The sequence below is a fragment of the Papilio xuthus genome, unplaced genomic scaffold (genome assembly GCF_000836235.2).
Source record: "Papilio xuthus unplaced genomic scaffold, Pxut_1.1 DF826159.1, whole genome shotgun sequence".
Lineage (NCBI taxonomy): Eukaryota > Metazoa > Arthropoda > Insecta > Lepidoptera > Papilionidae > Papilio > Papilio xuthus.
The window spans coordinates 2,558,777-2,577,063 of NW_013532490.1; the positions used below are offsets into that span (position 1 = coordinate 2,558,777).

The following is an 18,287-nucleotide window of genomic DNA, read 5'->3' on the forward strand; positions in this document are numbered from 1 at the left end:
GAATATTTACATTATTAAATTTATGTTTCTATATATCTTAGATATCAGATTTTAAAATAATGAGAAACCTTATGTGTAAAATTATTAATTTTACATTTTATTATTAACTTAACTAAACAAGAGAATAAAACAAAGGAAAAATGAAGTTAACCGTTTTAAAACACAAAGCTCGATTGTTCGTGAAGATATCAAAAAGCGCCATCTAGCGTGAAGTAGAGCTACTGACAAATGTTCAGTTTCAATGATAATTTTAGGGCTGAATAGTACGCTAATATTGTTATAGATGGCGGTGTTTCTAGAATTCATGGTACTTGCATGGGGCCACAACTCTAAAGCCGTGAAAAGGGCAAAAATGGACGTACACAGGGTGTTCAAAAACGTACAAAACAAAAACACATTCATTAATTTACAAGGAAGTCATACAAAACATTTGTAGCAATCTGGTTTTTTGGTAAGGGGTGTCTTAACATACCCATGACGTATCTGCTTAGATCGTATACTGGGAAGCTTGGAGAATAAAATTCTGTAAACATTTCAGTGAATTCAATGCATTATAATCCACTTACTTTTTTTTTTAAATATCTAAATCATGATATGATTATTTTGCCTCCAAAGAATCTTTAGGAAATAACAAGCTAAAGACAAAGATCCATCAAATATAGACTCCGTAGTTTACCTTAAATCCAACCCTCCCTCTTCATTTTTGCATTTAAAAGCTGTTCTTTATTATTTTATATGGTATATAAAATTACTTTAAAGAGAATCACAACGATTAATAACCGTGTTTCGTTACCTCTGGAAGAGTTTCTGTTAAAATTTAATCAACCCTCTATAAGGGAAACTTTAAAAGAACATGTCTATTCAAGCATTATCCTATGATATTGTTTTATTTGCATTAAAGAAACTTACCTTCTAGGAACTGTCTGGTAGGTAAACGTAGGGAGACTTTGAGAGAGGAGGCGTAAGCGGAGTCTATGTACCAGCAGGGGTCGCGGTGTTCACCCAGCCTCCTGGCGCTACTGTCTCTGTAAATAAAAATAATTTACATACAGATATATGCTTTACTAACAGCTTTCTAAGGGCCAAAATTGACCGAATCATGTATTTACTTAAGCTTTATTTTAATTAATAGTTACTATGATTTCATTTAGATATAACAAATGAATATAAAATTATTATCTTGCTTTTGTACAGTTTTGGATTCCATAAAAATATTGTGTTACGGTTTAAATAAGTAAGTGTAATAATGTATGTATTTAAAGACTTATTTTTTAACTTATTTATAGTCTAGTTTATGTTATATCTATTGTTTATTGAATCAGCAGATTTTTGTTTCAACTTTCTAAGACTGATATCTCTAGAAGTCATATTAGAAGATACTTTATACACAAATTAAAAAAAATTGTTACTAAATTAAACGTATATTTGTGTAAAAACACAATACGCAATAGAATAGACGGCGAGATGACAAAAATAAAGAGGTTATGTAGAACCAAAACAATAGAAATCGATGGAATTTCTGAGTTGAAATTTAGCAAGCATGCGAACGAATCTATTTTATATTTACCCGGCGTCCATTTTGAATATCATCTACAACGACACAGTATAAAGTTTATTCAGATAAAATTCGCTAAACGACGACATTCAAAATAAAAAACTACATGTTTCTAACGTGCATATGTCAAACTAAACTATTTTCGGACAGCCAAGTTCACGTTGTTCAGCTGAAACATAAATACTTTTCTCAAACTCTGAAACTGAAACTCTGGTGTGTAGTAGGCGAACTTTGGAATATAAAAGAATTTGAAGATCGATTTTAAGTCGCCACTCACCAATAGATGGCGCATCAAAGTTTTATACTTTAACCACAGATGGCGTGGACCTAAAGTCGTATTTATTTAAATGTAATTCATTTTCACCATAGTATTGGGGTTAACACTATCTTGGGGAATCTATTAAAAGAAATAAAAATTACAGTTAGTACTATGGATTATCATATCGCATACTTTACTCCTCCTTTTGTGAGGTCTTTTTAAGCGCCTACTTCCAGCAGAGCTACGGAAAATGCCGTCATCTTTGCGAAGCTTTTTGAATGTGCTGTGCCTATCAAGACTCTTTGAGAGAGCACATACCGATCAAAACTCCAACAATGACTTAATATCTAAAAGTAATTGAAAATAACGTCAAACAATAAAAGTATTTACAACATCCGAATTTTAATAACATTGTTGTAATTTTTTAGAACAAACACAACCAAGTTTCCTGTGATAAAATAGCACCGGACGTTTCTGTATTTTCTTATATTTAGTTAACCTTGAGTAACCGACATTTGTTATTGATTTGCAACAATTTTGTTGCATGATTACGTAAGACATACTAAGAAAGGAAGGCTGTCGATATTCTGAAAACCTACTACTGTGTTTGAAGATATCTTCGTACACTCATGTTTTTTTAATAACTATTGCAAGCGACTTCGTCCGCGCAGAGTTAAAAAAACTTAGTAGCCTAGGACTTCTTTCAGGCTATGTCGAATTCCAGCGAGATCCATGCTGTCATTGTGGAGATACCTTCAAGCAAACAACCATCCAAACATTCACATTTATAATATTAGGAAAATAATTTATTAAAACAAAAAGGGAAGTTCGAAAATAAACAGTTCTATCAATTGTTAATATCGCATAACTTTGTTATCGTTATGTTACCTGTTTTGTTTGAATATTTATTGTGAAATTTATCTTGATTTGTTTAAATTCTTTGGCAAAGTCTCAGTACATTCAATCTCTTGTATTACTAAATAATCATGCGATAACACTTCGTGTTATTTCATATACGTAATATGAAAAGGATATGTTAAATCAGGTTTTGTGTAAATCTTACTTAATATTATAAATGCGAATGTTTAGATGGACGGATGTTTATTAGAAGGTATTACCAAAAGAATGCATCTCACTTAATTCCGCGTGGACGGAGTAGCGGGCGACAGCTAGTTAATTATAAATGTGAATTCGTTTTCCAACTGTAGTAGAGTCAGGAAGGCAATATTGCCGAACGTGCTGACTTAACGGTTTAATACTACGACAACGAAACTTTGGAAAGAGTCGTAGAGTATTCATTAGGACAAATGACTGGAGTGCCGAATGTCTATTTCCTTTTCCGGTAAGAAAAGCATGTGAAGGGAAAGTGAATTTCGCAGTTGAAAAAATAGGAAGAACATTAAAATATCCATTATTCTCTACAACAGCTTTTGTCCATTAAAGTCTAGTACAAAAAAGTTAAAATATGCAATTACATACATTATAATATACGTTATTTGTTAATAAATAAGTAAATATAGAAACATTTATAGATTTAAATCGTAATAAATATTAATATTATAGATATTTTGAATGTTTATGCAATAAGGAACAATTTACGTGTGCGTTAGATATGTTTATCGCTTGTTATAAATCATGTTTATATTGTAAACAATTCTTTTGATGCATTTAACATCGGTATTACCTACAAAATCAGGGATGATTGAATGTTTTTCTCATAGTTTTATAGCAATGCGGTGAGACAGATTATCGTCTGCCTTTATATTTGTTTTTTGTCTGTATTATCATAGAATTTACTTACTTTGACTGTGTCTATTGTAAAATGTAAAGTTGTTATTTGATTAGTAATAAAAGCGCAAAAATGTGGTGCAAATTTATTTATTTAAGCAGAGACTAATTTTTAATTTATCTTTTAGACCGTAGAGTCCAAGACCAGATTTTGAAACAGACACTATTTATAACAGCGAAAAGTATCAGGTCAGTGGGATTAGACAAAGTGCATTCCCTTCGACGCGATTCCATAGTGAACTTCAAAAATATATAAAATTGACGCACGTCAATCATATAATTTATCGAAAGTTCAGTTCTATACATTTGGATGTTCGCTATGGAATCGTCTAGAAACGAATGCATTTCTGTCTAACCCCTCAGGAAAACTTAGCTGAAATTAATCCATGATTCGTTTAATTTAATAATAAAAAGAGGCAAATAGAAACAGTCTATTGACTACACAGAATATTCGCTAAAGTGACAGCTGTACAAAGTGTACTACAGTATGTTGCAAATTAATGAACCGACAAACGCTTTGTCTGTTTTGTAACATTTGTAACAATGTTACAAATAATATGACAAGACAAACAGAACACCATCTATGTGTCAGCGATCGGATTCTAATGTACATTGGCAAGCGTGGTAAAGTCAGTCTGTCCGTTATGAAAATTATTAAGGATTTATTAGCCTAAAGATCATCATATAAATGTCAGAACACGTAATCATAAAATGTCATATGATTTGATTTTAATATCTTAATTGCAAAATTATTCAATGCAAAAAGTAAAGAGACGGTCGTCAAAAAAGGTAATTCATGTAATATTATGACTGTATTTCTATTCAATTTTAATGTCATATAACCTGTCGCCCGCGTGAATTTAAAAAAAAACATAATAAGCAACCTATGCTTACTTTCAATGTTTTACATCTGTGCCAAATTTCATCAAAATCCATTGAGCGGTTCCGGAGATACCATCAAACAAACATCCATCCATCCATCTAAACTTTCGCATTTATAATATTATAATAGTAGAGAATTTCAGTAAGTATCACATTTCTTATCAAAACCTTGTTTCGTTTAAAAGCAATGTTTGTATTTGCTAGTACAATTAAATTGTCTCATAAATATTTTTGTACACGACTGTACATACCGATCAGTAGAAAGTAACGAGGAAAAATGTAATCAATCACTTGAGTGCATGTCATTACGCGAGCTTACAAAAGCGGCTGTCAACATGAAACGGACGGACAGGTGGGATCTGGCAACCCGCCCGAATTCGACTGCCTGATCTATTGTATTTGGCTACAATATCCATCATTACATATTTAATATTACAACTTTATGTTTAATTACTTAATTAAACGTCTATTGCGAAGTTATCTGTACATTTGTAGTCGAGAAATAAAGTCATACTATAGGAAAAAGCATGTATAGATACGAAAAAACAAAAGAGGTGCTTGTCTACTATCTATTTAATTTAATTATCTATATTAAATAAAATATAAAACTTTTCTTTCATAGTCAATTTTTAAACGTTCAATGTATTGAAATCGAGCAGAGGTTTAAAGTTCAAGGTTACACGTGTGACCTTTCGACCTCCATGGCCCTCGCGCGTCCCGGTGACCTGCGCTAACGGCCTTCAGTTACACAAAGTCCCTGGGATCCGAGACCGTGTCCCAGTTCTAGTTCCCTCCGACCTTCAGTGAGGGTAGCTCCGGCCTCGGAGCGAGGGAACGTCCTTGTCAGATCACAGTAGGTCAGCCTTAGTACAAGGACGTTATAGGTCACAGTTGTTCAGTACAAGTAGACTTTATCAGGTCGGCTTTTTTTTACTGAAGCGTATAGAGTTTTTATTTTAATTTATTACTTTATTATACACTTTTTTTGATTAAATATTTACTAATCTTTTTTGTGAAAAGTCTCTGGATATCTTCCGAATATACATAGTTAGTGTAACAGCTGTTCTGTTTTCATAAAACATGGCTGTAATTAATTTATTGATATTAAAAAAAAAAGAAAAACAAGAACATGTCGTATGCCGATGTGTTGATGACGATATTACACGCCAGATGCTCGGGAAGCGGTTGCTACAAGCAAGATGCATAACATTCTTTAAACTTGATGACATATTATAAATAATTTCTAGAGTGTCATCATATCAGTGTCAAAATTAAGTAATCATATAACAAACTGAAGGTTTAATTCAAACGATACGCGATCCGTTATTACAATGCAAACGAATCACAAATACTAAGAGGTTTATTGTTGTAGAACACAGCGACGTGACTTGGCGGTCATCGTACCTATGACTACGTATGACTAACCACCTTTGCATTCATTCTCAAGCTATATATTATTTTGCATCACGTAAATTTTCAGATATACTGCAACTGATTTATTTATTTAATGTTGTATATGTGTTTTGTTTCCTCGTTAATTTAGAGGAGGCCTTTGTAAATTTACAAGCTTTTCAATACAAACAATAAGTTGCCGATCATTTAAATACAAGTGGAATTGAATAAATTAATTTAGTTTTTTTAGTGAATATGCACACATACTATTCATCAAATTGTAAAGAAGTTGTAAAGCAATAAAGGCTATTTTATTTTATTTATAAAGGTGTACAGTATTGTGTTAAGTTCATATTTATTTTATCAACTAAATATTTTCCAGTCTAGTAATGATATTGTGTCGTCGCATTAGTGAAGTGTAACGATTGTTGAAATGTCAAAAGCTCTGGTTGGTTTGATTTGACGACGTTTACCATATTTGTATTGGAGATCAATCAGCAGATTTTGTTTTTCATTAACGAGCAAAACTATTCGTTGTATATATGTACGTATCTTCATGAAGTAAAATTTATCTTGAAAAAACATAGAATAGTTTTGTAGAACAATGTCATTTATCACTTGTAAAATACCAATCGCGATTGTATTTGAAAATCAATTGGGACGAAGATCTAATTGATGAGTTTTACTAACAAGTACCCATTATTCTAAATGTGAACACACACGAGAAAAATAAATTAAACTATAAAATAACTGAGCTACATTTTACAAAAGTATTCAAGTAAAAATAATAATACTTCTTTTACATTTTTTTTATTTATAGTATAGTTATAAGAATTAGATCCACATATCTAAGATTGCTTAAGAATATTGTCGATACTAGACATGTAAATAGTTTTTTATTCTATTTATTTAATCTAATTTTACTTAATTAAGTTAGTCACATGGGATTTCAATCTAGTTTTGAAGAAATTTCATTGTGAAAAACGATAGGTTTAGGGAAACTTCGCATCGATCGCATGGGTCCTAATATGGTAGCGATTTGTGAGTGTCTTCGAGAAAATCATGATTGTTTTATATCCTGCAATACTTATTATAATGTTTTTAATAATTTTTGATAGCTTTATTGCGTTTCATATTGTTAGAAAGGGAATATACTGTAAGATGTGGTTCATTTTTACGAAAGGTAAACACGAAAAAGTCTTAAAAATTTAATTTCTATATTTTTAATTTATTTTCTTTGAATTGTATAATAATTATGATTTTAATCTACCACTAAATTAAGTTAATTTGCTTTTACAATTGACTATTTTTTGGGTTAAAAATATTTTAAAAACTCAACTTACCGGCTAATAAAAGCAAAGCACTTTAAGCACTGGATATGTCACTAAACTAAACTAAAGCTAAGTGACTAAACTAAACGTCTACACGATCCTAGTTGTAGTATAGTTTTAAATATCATCATATCAGAGCGACGCACCGCCATAGCGGATCGTGCCCGTCTATAAATAAAACAAAGCTTACTCGCTTTAGGAAAATTGAGAGCTTTTTTGACAATTGTTAAGTAATTTTAAAACTGAAATTAATTATTTAGTCCTTAAGGAAAGTTCCATTCATATGACAAATGTTAATTAACAAACTTTTCAAATCTTGTCGTATTTTTAAATCGACTTTATCATAAAAAAATTATACAATTTCTTAACATTTTAAAACAATATTTTGATTTGAATCTGTTACTAAAATAGATGCTTAATTCATCTCGAATAATTTTGTAGAAGAAAATTCAATTGAAAAGTAAACAAAGGCCTCTTAGAAACAAGACATCCTATTCTATGTTTACATTAAAATAAAATTTTGTAAACATTGTAAATGTAAAATGTAAACACTTTTAATATGATTCGTTATTATTTAGAAACACATTAAGTAATGGGTTATTACATTCTGTTTAGCTAAATATAAATAGTTTTAAGTGCCGTCTTTGATCATAATCTCAAAGCAAATGACCACAAAACTGCTTAATATACTAAAATATATACGATGTTTAAATTGCACTAAATATATGAAAAGTTGGTGCGTTATTTATTATCTTTGATACATAAAGATATTTCATCTAGGATTCCTTTTATATGTAGCTGTAGCCCGCGACTCAGTCCGCACGGAATTTAAAAAAACTTGATAAATAACCTATGTGTTCTTCCGGAATCCGTTCCGGAGATACCTTCAAGTAAACATCCATCTATCCATCAATCTAAACATTCGCATTTATAATATTAGTAAGATAGTAAGATCACATGCGCTCGCTCCTTACGCGAGGAATTTAGAAAAAACCGCTGCATGAATATTGTTGAATTTGGCATACACGTAGAACATTTTGTGGTGGGACACATAGGCTACAAAGCTTTTTTTTACACCATACTAGTTACCAATATAAATAAGTATTTGTATTAGTAACTTAGTTGAATATTTAATTTTTAAATTCCGATCTTCAAGAACATGTTTAGAGCCAAAGCTTGGACAATTTATTTATTGTATATTCTATACTTCCGTAGAATATGACTCAAGTACGTAGGTGTTTGGATCTAGACTAGCTCAGACTTGGCAATACTCAGAGATAAAATACAACTCAATTTGACGTTTATTACAATATAATTGTTTCAATTGATAGATTCATCATCATCAGCCCACTATACGTCCCCACCGAGGGGCTTGGAGCCTACCCTAAGTTAAGGTGATTAGGCCATAGTCAACCACGCTGGCCCAGTGCGGGTTGGTAGTATTGATAGATTAATTGGTTGTTATTGTTGAATAAGAACAATATTAATATGATAGTTAAATAGTTCTTAATAGTGTTTATGGATGTCATCATATAATAAAGTAGTAATTTAAAAGAATACTAGATATGTTGTTATTTTTTCAAACCTTCCGTTAAAAATATATTTAATGCAAAATCGGTATTATAATAAAGGAATAAACGGATGTATCTTTTGATTGGGTAAGCTTAGAAGTTTTATTTTTTCACAGCACATACCGACCGCAGACTTGTACATTTGATATAAATTCCAGCTTGATACCTTCACGCGTTTTTGAGAAAAAGGGTCTTGACAGACGGACGGACGGACAACAAAGTGATCCTATAAGGGTTCCGTTAAAAATAATTAAAATATTTTCAATCTATGGTTTTTGGATTGTTGTATTTATATAATAGTGTGAAATTAATAGTGTTTTTGGTCCCCGGGGTACTATACAGCTGAGCAAAGACCTTATCTATTCTGCATTGCAACTCTTAATTATAATTTGTTTGTTTTTTTTTTCTTTTTAATTTAACTTATAAAACATAAGTGTTGTAATATTTTTGAACGGATTAAATGGTATGTTATTATTAAATTAAAGGGTTAAAGTATGTAGAGTTTATTTCTAACTTGCTGTTGCCGTCGACTTTGCACGTTATTTAAAAGAAAAAGTTATGTGTTACATTTATGCTAAATTTCACCGAGATCTATACAGTTCTACCTTCTAAGAAATATCTAAACTTCGGCATTATTAGTAAAATTTACAAGAATATATATATTTTTATATCACAAGGTGGCAAACGAGCGAGCGGCCACCTGAAATCGCGGGTTCTACCACTAAATATAACCGAATCATAAAATTTTGCAAATACTGTCAAAAAGTAGAGAATTCTTTTCTTTTGTATAAATAGTTCCCTGTTTAACATTCATTGTTTTTATAAGTAAATATATATTATAGTTTGTACGTAAACAAAAGAGATTTTACAACTTTCCGATTCTAGTAACAACTAACACTTGCACGCTAAAAAAAAGGTTGTAAAAAAAGTAAATTATTAGACATCTTAAAAGTAAACGTTTGATTTTATAACCACGGAACATCTTCAACGGTTTCACTATTTTTAATAAAAAAGAGAACGAAATTTTTATAGTATAATATAACTACCAATAGCCAAACTGGCTGTATCGAGAATATTAACAACTTAAAAGGTCCAATAAAATAAAAATTTCATCATATTTTTAATATTAAAATGTCAATCGCATCGCTCTTGCTATGAAACCTTAGCTTTATATTGTGAATGAACTGTAAAAAAAGCATAAAATCATGATTGACTTTAACTCGCTATTTCAGTTCTCAAACTCATTTCCACTTTTCCAACGCACACATTTGCGTCACCTGACCAAACATATAAAAAAATGAATTTTGCATTCCTTAAAGCAAAGAGGTTTATAGCGTGTTTATTCTCATCATATTTTACTACTGTGTTTAAAATATTATAAATCTTTAAAACGTTTTTATGTAATTCAAAATCTGATATTAGTACTGCAAATATTCAAGTTAAAAGTCGAGGTAAACATTGAAGTAATTCAGTAAATAAATTAAATATCGATAGATCGTTTGAGGTTTTTTTTTATCCCGGATATACTTGTGCATTTTAAATAAATGAGATTGAAATCACTATATTAATAAAAATATATTCCTGTTTATCCATCTCTATGTTATCCAACGCATCGTCGGTTTGGCCGCTCATGACACCAACATATGTTTCCCATCGACACCGGGAATCGAATGGCGTCATATCCGAGAGAAACCGTGAATAGTTTTCAGATTTTAAACTAAAGAAATTAAATGAATATGGCATCATGACTATATCCTAGTGGGAGGCATAGGACAGAACATTTATTATTTTGAGGATTATCTAGCTGTTTTAAATGTATACTTTTAGTCCTCTTTACTTTCTCACCCCTTTTCTTATAAGGAAAGCATGGAAAGTAGAAGTAGACTTTCCGGATGAGAGGATGCATGAGAAGGAAAAATATTTTCTTTCTACGCATCCCATGCGATCCCCGTAGATTAAAGGTAGGCAACGCATATGCAATTGCGTATATCTATAGGCAACGGTCGCTACGCTATTTCAGCGATACAGGTGGCCGCTAGGTCGTATGCCACCTTATAATATAAAAAAAAATGTGATACAAGTCGACTTAGAGATGTAAATAGTAGGCTATAAATCTAGGGAATGTCATCACGTAATAGCCTAATAAAAAAGAAACAATACACACTGAATGTAGTCACATCAAAAGCACTAATTTTTATCTAGATGTGTCAGTGTGCAGATTTAATTTTTCTTTAATTCTATTTTCGAACTATTGTCACGTGTTTTCATTCCATTGCAATTTCCTTTTCCTGTACGTCACTACAAGACACGTAATTTATAATTTTGACGTATTTGATAAACTTTTAAACGTTAATATCCACTTAGATACGAAACTTAATCTTAAGTTTGGATGGATGGATGATTATTTGTTAGAAGGTATCACCGGAACAGCTTAACGGATCTTTATGAAATTTGGGACAAATGTAGAACATAATCTGGAACATATAGGCTACTTATTAAGTTTTTTATACTTTTATTATCCGCGCAGACGAAGTCGCAGGTCACAGCTAATTTTATATACATGTAAATAAGGTCTATTGCGTCATATTAACTGAATTGAAGATATAAAAACTAAGGTTTTAAAAATAAAAATATAACCTAAAGCTGTTAGTTAATAATACGATTACCGTGGAAGTGATTTTATTTTACTTTTTTCGATAATTACTTGATAATTTGTAAATGTTTTTTTTTAATTCCACGTGGATGATGTCGTGGAAAGTTATTACATAATATTCAGTATGTCGATTGAATTCCTAGCATTTTAATAGTTCTATTTCCGATGCTATTCAGTTGTGAACGACGAAATAATGCCGTCAGGTGTTTATATGTAGATGTGATTAAAGTAATATATAAGCTAGAAAAATACGATCGTTGTTTATTTTCAACGTTTTGCCAACCCACGTGACAAGCTTAGTGTGTATCTTTGAGATGAATATTGGCAATTTTGTATGTCACCGATTGATTGTCAAATTCGCCATTTTGTAATCGGATTAAAGTAACAAAATAAACCATTAACAATTGGACACTTAGGTTATGATCATAGCAAATGATTTTTACTAATTTTTTTTATTATATTTCAGTTTTTTGTCTACTACACTTAGCTGTATTAACATATTTATTTGGATACTAAGCTGTTGATATTTTCTATATTTTTTTTTATTGTAGCTAATTTTTCATACACTTTCTTCAACTTTCATCGTGAATATTTTTCGAAGTGGTTTTCAGTTTCGATGTAAAAATGTAAGCCAACGAAAATATCCCGGTGATCCCGTTAAGAATTCCCTACGTCTTAATTAATGCGCGGCCGCCGCGTGTATTTATATCGAGCTTTTATCGCCAGAGAGCCAGACAGGAACGTACTCGTACAACAAACTTTGTCACGAAAATATAAATAATATTTTTGATATTATTCTTAGTACTCGTTAGTACCTAAAGTCAACAGCAGGGCTGCACTTAAATACCTTGATACCTTATCATAGATATTTTGCGTATATTTAACAGAAACTCAGAGTTGGATACAACGAGAGATTCACAATGTAAATTTGATACGGAAAATTCGGATTGAAGCGCTCTTATAGACGTTAAATTAGTTAGCAACAAGAAATAATTCTTATATTATAACTATAAATCATAATAAACATTAAATTTTGAAACTACAGGGCTATCCTGAGGCACAACAAAATAATACAATTTTTTGATATGATGATTTTTCTTGTAGCTGGTGAGTACGTCCCTGTTGAGTGCACGCCTGTGCCGCCCACTCGTAGTAAGACGACACTGGGCCGCGGGGAAATGCGTGTCGTTCCTATTTGTCCGATTTAATGAACTATTCGTTACACTTCAACATTTCGTAATCGAATACGTGAAAATAATACGGATTTTTTCTACATAAAAGATACAGAGGAAAGATTATATTGTTATTGAGCCAAAGGAGAACGTGATCCAATAAAATGAAAATCCATTGACTATTACTTCTTACTAATATTATAAACTAGCTGTCGCCCGCGACTCTGTCCGCGTGGATATATAAAAAAAACTTAATTAGTGTAGCCTAGGTATTCTTTCAGACTATGTTCTATACGTATGTCAAATTTAATCGAGATCCGTTCAGCCGTTCTAGAGATATCTTCAAATACCCATCCATCCATCCACATCACATCCATCTAAACATTCGCATTTATAATATTAGTAAGTTAAATAAAAAGCAGCTCTTCATGGCGTACATTCGAAAAAATTATTAATAAAATAATAAATAGTATTGTATGTCCGTCTCCTGGCTCTAGGCTACCTCCTCACCAATTTTCAGTAATATCGGTAAAGCCGTTCATGAGTTTTAAATAGTGTAACTAACACGACTTTCTTTTATATATATAGATTCGAACGTTTAAATGGAAGGATAGATGTTTGAAGGTATCTCCACAACCACTGCATTGAACTTGCTGAAATTTGGAATACATATAGAACATAGTCTGGAAGAACACATAGGCTAATATTTTTTTTAATCCCCGGTCGTAGTCGCGAGCGACAGCTAGTTATAACTACATATTAAGATAGTAACACAAAGCGCTGCTTAAAATACAAATTGCATTTGCTCTTAATACTCGAGGTGTAATGGTGCATTACATAGTGTTGTTATAAATCAAACCATCGCACTAGGAAGTAACTGTGACAACTGGCAGTTTCTGTTATTTTCATCATCATCATCTACTACTCACTATTCGTCCCCACCGAGGGGCTCGGAGCCTATCCTGAGTTAAGGGTGATTAGGCGATAGTCAACCATGTTGGCCAAGTGCGGGTTGGTTGATTTCACATATATCTTTGAATTTCTTCTCAGATATGTGCAGGTTGCATCATGATGTTTTCCTTCACCGTAAGAACGTCTGATAAATGTACACATGTAAATCGGAAATCGAAAAACACATTGGTACATGGCGGAATTTGAACCCAGGACCTGCAGATTGCAAGTCAAGTGCTTGACTCTGAGCCACCGACGCTCATTTTAATGTTATTCTGTTATTTTCATTGGAACCAAAGACTTTATAATCAGTATAGAGTTAGTAATCACATTGGTAAATGCAGAAAAGCTGTCTATCAATGAATTTAATAAACCCATAATAGCTAATGGACTTTAAGTAACAGCCAATCAATCGAATTATAACATAAGGAGGTTTTAACGAAGGGGAATGTTATCGTGCTATGCATCCTTCGTCGATTAAAGGTAGGCAACGCATCTGCAATTGCATATGGCTATGGGCAACGGTTATTTCGCTATTCCATTTCAGGTGGCTCGCAAGTTTGCCATCTTATGATATAATTTTTTTAAAGTAAATTATTTGCACAAATTAATGAAATCATGATGACCAGGAAGCTTTTTCTAAGCCGAAGATATAGCGATTAAAGATGGAAATCTATATATTATAAGACACTACTTAATACAATAAATGTATCATACTAATATAAAATAATATTTGAACTTTTCGTCGGTATATGATTGCCAAACGCACAAGGATACCGTCGAAGCACTTCCACTTGGCAACAGCTGTAGGTTAATCAAAGCTTTGACATAGTTAAAGACTAGCTGTCGCCCCCGCTTGCCTCCACGCGGAATTAAAAAAAAAACAAAGTAGCCCATGTGTTCTTCCAGACTATTCGAACGGATCTCGATGTAATTTAGCATATATGATGCCATGGCTGTATGGATCTCTCTCAAATTTGGCGTAGATGTAGAACATAGTCTGGAAGAACATATAGGCTACTAGTTAAGTTTTTTTTTAATAATGCGCGGACGGAGTCGCTGGCGACAGCTATAATTTTATATGTTTGTATATAATAGAATCTATCCGAATTTCTAGGAATTCCTTAGATCTGCGCAGTAAATCGCGACGGGCACGAGTGCAGTCGCCATTACATTCATCCTTGTCCTACTTTCCGTGAGTAATTACTTAACATGCTGTCCAGTAATAAACATAAACAAATCTTTAACTCATGATTACAATACGATTTTAAGGATAATTTGAAATAATCGGTTTATTACAAATTCACATAAACATTCTTTCCTTTTTTATGGTTCCGTACCTCATAGGAAAAAAACGGAACCCTTATAGGATCACTTTGTTGTCCGTTCGTCCCTCTGTTAAGACCTTTTTCCTCAAAAACGGGTGAAGGTATCAAACTGGAATTTATATCAAATGTATAAGTCTGCGGTCGGTATGTGCTGTGAAAATATAAAACTTCTAAGCCAACCTAATCAAAACATACAACCGTTTATTTCTTAGGGGTGATAGTCATGAAAGTTAAGTACTCTTTCACTCATCTCTTTCAGCCAACAGATCTGAAATCACTCTCTTCTTAAGCATATCCTTTTCAAAATCCATCCTCTCTTTAGCTATCCACATACAATCTCATTACTTGTTTCTGTGCCCATCAACTTTCAGTATAAGTCCATACGTCTTATTCTCAAAACAATTTTAATAAAAAAACAAGATATTTAAAATTGTGTATCAAATAACTGGAGTTTAGTCACACAGTCTCGTGCAAGTTCTATATATATCAATCCCAAATCGGTGTGAGTGGACTTTAAAAAATATCATCGAAGAAAAAATTTATCTCATGAAATATTATCTTAATCTATTAAAAATAACTCATCTGAAACATTGTTTATATGCCAGTGCTGTTCTTTTATTACACCGTTAAAGTTTATAATAATTATAATAAAAAATTCGTTTACTTTTTTTTGTTGAATTTATTTTATAAAATACTACCACACGTCATACTATCATGTGGGTTGAATCTAACATTATACGATGACGGAAGGATATCGACCTAATAATACGTGATATTAACATCTGAACTAACCACGGCTACGATATAACTGTGGCTCGCGACTCCGTCTGTGTGTAATTAAAAAAAATATTAACGAATAGGCTATATGTTCTTCCCGACTATGATCTACATCTATGCCAAATTTTAGCGTCATCCATGCAGCCGTTATGGATATATCTTTTAACAAACATCTATCCATTCATCAATCTAAACTTTCGCATTTATAATATTAGTAAGAATAACATATGCAACTATTATAATATTATAGAAACAAATAATAATTCGATTAAGACTTATTATAATTTGATCGACGTTTATGATGAAAATTTTAACTATTACAAAAATAACCTAATTTTAATTACACCGCATGGTAACGCATTCAATAACTATAAGACAAAGATTCAAATTCAAAGAAAACATTCACGACCATCGTTAAAAGAATGACAGAAATTAATATAACAATTATTCATGATTTTTCCCTACATTTTCCTGTTTGACTGTTTATAAAATAAGCGCTAGTCGTAGGCGGAAAATAAGACGGAAAAGCTAACTATGAGTCTAGTCATTTCTGAGATCCAATATGCAATTTATCGATTAAAATCCAGGATTTATTTAGATTTTATTATGATACAAAAATTTACGTCATTATAAGTAAAAGTTTTTTCAACCTAAAAGATTTTAAGAAAATTATAACAAGAGAATCCCACGACTATCATTGTATATCAATTAATCTATTAAATTACCTTAATTGTTGTCGAAATATAACTAAAACACTCACAATACACCAAAAAAGCACCAGATTTGATAACAATAAAATCACACTTACTTCTGTCAAAACTCGAAAATCCCGCCAAAATTTAAAATGGCGGCTGTCCGCGTGAACGCACTAAATGCCAAGATGCGTCGAGCGAGAGTGTTACTATGCCTTCACTATAAGACGATACCAGAATACTTGTGTTATATGAATTTTATGCAATTTATACGTTTAGTTCTCAGCTGAATATTTGTCGCTCGCTTTCTGAATACTGACGGGAAGTCTTGATATTTATACTCTAAAGAGTGTTTTTCATCTTATGAATGACTAAACCCTTCGCTCATTTTGCTTCTACGTTAATTCGTTCATTAGCCAAGACTTAGTATCGCTATCAGGCTCGTTATTTTGTCACTTAGTGTAGATTTCACACACTTATCAAGCAGCTGTTTATATCATTGTCCAGCAATAAATAAACTGTTTGATTATTCGTTCAGAATAAAATGTCGTTGGGTTTAAATGACTATTATAAGCTTACGTATATTTTCTAGGTTAATCTGTAGCATATATTTTGACACATATCCTAGCATTACAATATGTATCTGGAATTAGTTTAGGACTCGAAGTGGGCGTGGAATAGTTGCAAAATTCCATTCGATCGCTATCATTATTATATTTTTATACTTCGGCGAAATCCCATCAGACGGCCAAGAATCTAATGTTTCGAAATGTGAAAATTAGATCGCTCATTTTCTATATAGAAACGTAAAGTTTTACCAAATTCTAAAAGACTTTAATATAGTTATTATCAGTTAAGGTTTCCTACGACATTTTGTTTTTTTTCATACTTTTAGAAGGAGTTAACAGTTGTAAATAATAAGTGTAATTCGTTACCTGTGGCGCCCCTTTCTGTTCAACGCCCTGGGCGGACGTCTCACCGCGCCCTGCCTTAACGCCGGCCCTGGTTATTATTGTTAATACTGTGGCATATTATGTTAAACTCTCCAGTCTTTTTGGCTGTAAACAAAAAGAAATAAAGTGTTCGTTGTCTTTTTAGTTAGTAATTTAACACAAAAAATTTATAAAATTACATACCTAAATCAATGATGATAGTATGAAGATTGTTTTTCATAATTCCACATATGTCGTACGCAGTTTATACTTGGTGCTTTCATGGCTGTCGAATCAAAAATAGATAAAAGTTAGTAACAATAAGTATTTTACAAGGTTTCATTAACTTATGATACTCTTTTCTTGTCGAATCGAATGGAAATTGGACCGGAAATGCATATGAAAATATTGAAAATTATTACCTTTCATCTTCGTTCAATCTCATGTTGAAAGCTTTTCAGTGAAGTCTGCGTGGGAAGTATTAATATGTTCGCATTTTAAATGCAGGATATTTTTAACCGACAATTCAGCAAAGTGTTTAAAACTGTTGACTAAAATATGGTTACCTTTAAATAAGTCCATCAGAATACACTCCAGTGCCAGCCGACATTCATTTTCGTGATAAATACATCCATCTTGAGTTTTTATGACTTTGATAAACATACAGAATTATCGAAAACACCTTTTAAATGTGTTGGTTATAAAGCCACTTGAATAGTTTATTATGACCACTGAATACAATATCGCCTTTTCGTCTCTTTTTCCGCATTTAGTGTAGGTAGATATAAAAATAATTGTACCTCTTCAGCACACATTTCATAAAAGAAGGTAACACAAATTGATTTCGGACTGAAAATCAAGATATAAGCACTTACATTTTTTTACACATGGAATTATTTAGAAATGTAAAAAAAAAATTGCTGAAAAATACTAAATAGAAGTAAAATAATAAATGAAACAAAATGCCATCTTACAAGAAAAATAATTAAATAAAAATATTTCAA

General features: G+C 31.8%; 1 protein-coding gene across 6 annotated transcripts in view; it reads right to left on the bottom strand.

Moving 5' to 3' along the window:
- Positions 1-16,658, bottom strand: part of cher (filamin A protein cher) — a 54,946-nt gene extending 38,288 nt beyond the window's left edge. Inside the window, exons 1-3 of one of the 6 annotated variants that reach the window (XM_013319366.1) lie at positions 16,385-16,439; positions 910-1,025; positions 473-523 (exon numbers count right to left, since the gene is read on the bottom strand). In XM_013319366.1, the coding sequence (XP_013174820.1) occupies positions 473-476 (4 nt within the window). In that variant the 5' untranslated portion in view covers positions 477-523; positions 910-1,025; positions 16,385-16,439. Of the gene's footprint in view, positions 1-472; positions 524-909; positions 1,026-1,567; positions 1,690-7,219; positions 7,337-16,384; positions 16,440-16,467 lie in introns of those variants that run through there. The other 5 variants (XM_013319361.1, XM_013319363.1, XM_013319365.1 and 2 more) reach the window with 5 other exon arrangements.
- Positions 16,659-18,287: the final 1,629 nt, after the last annotated feature.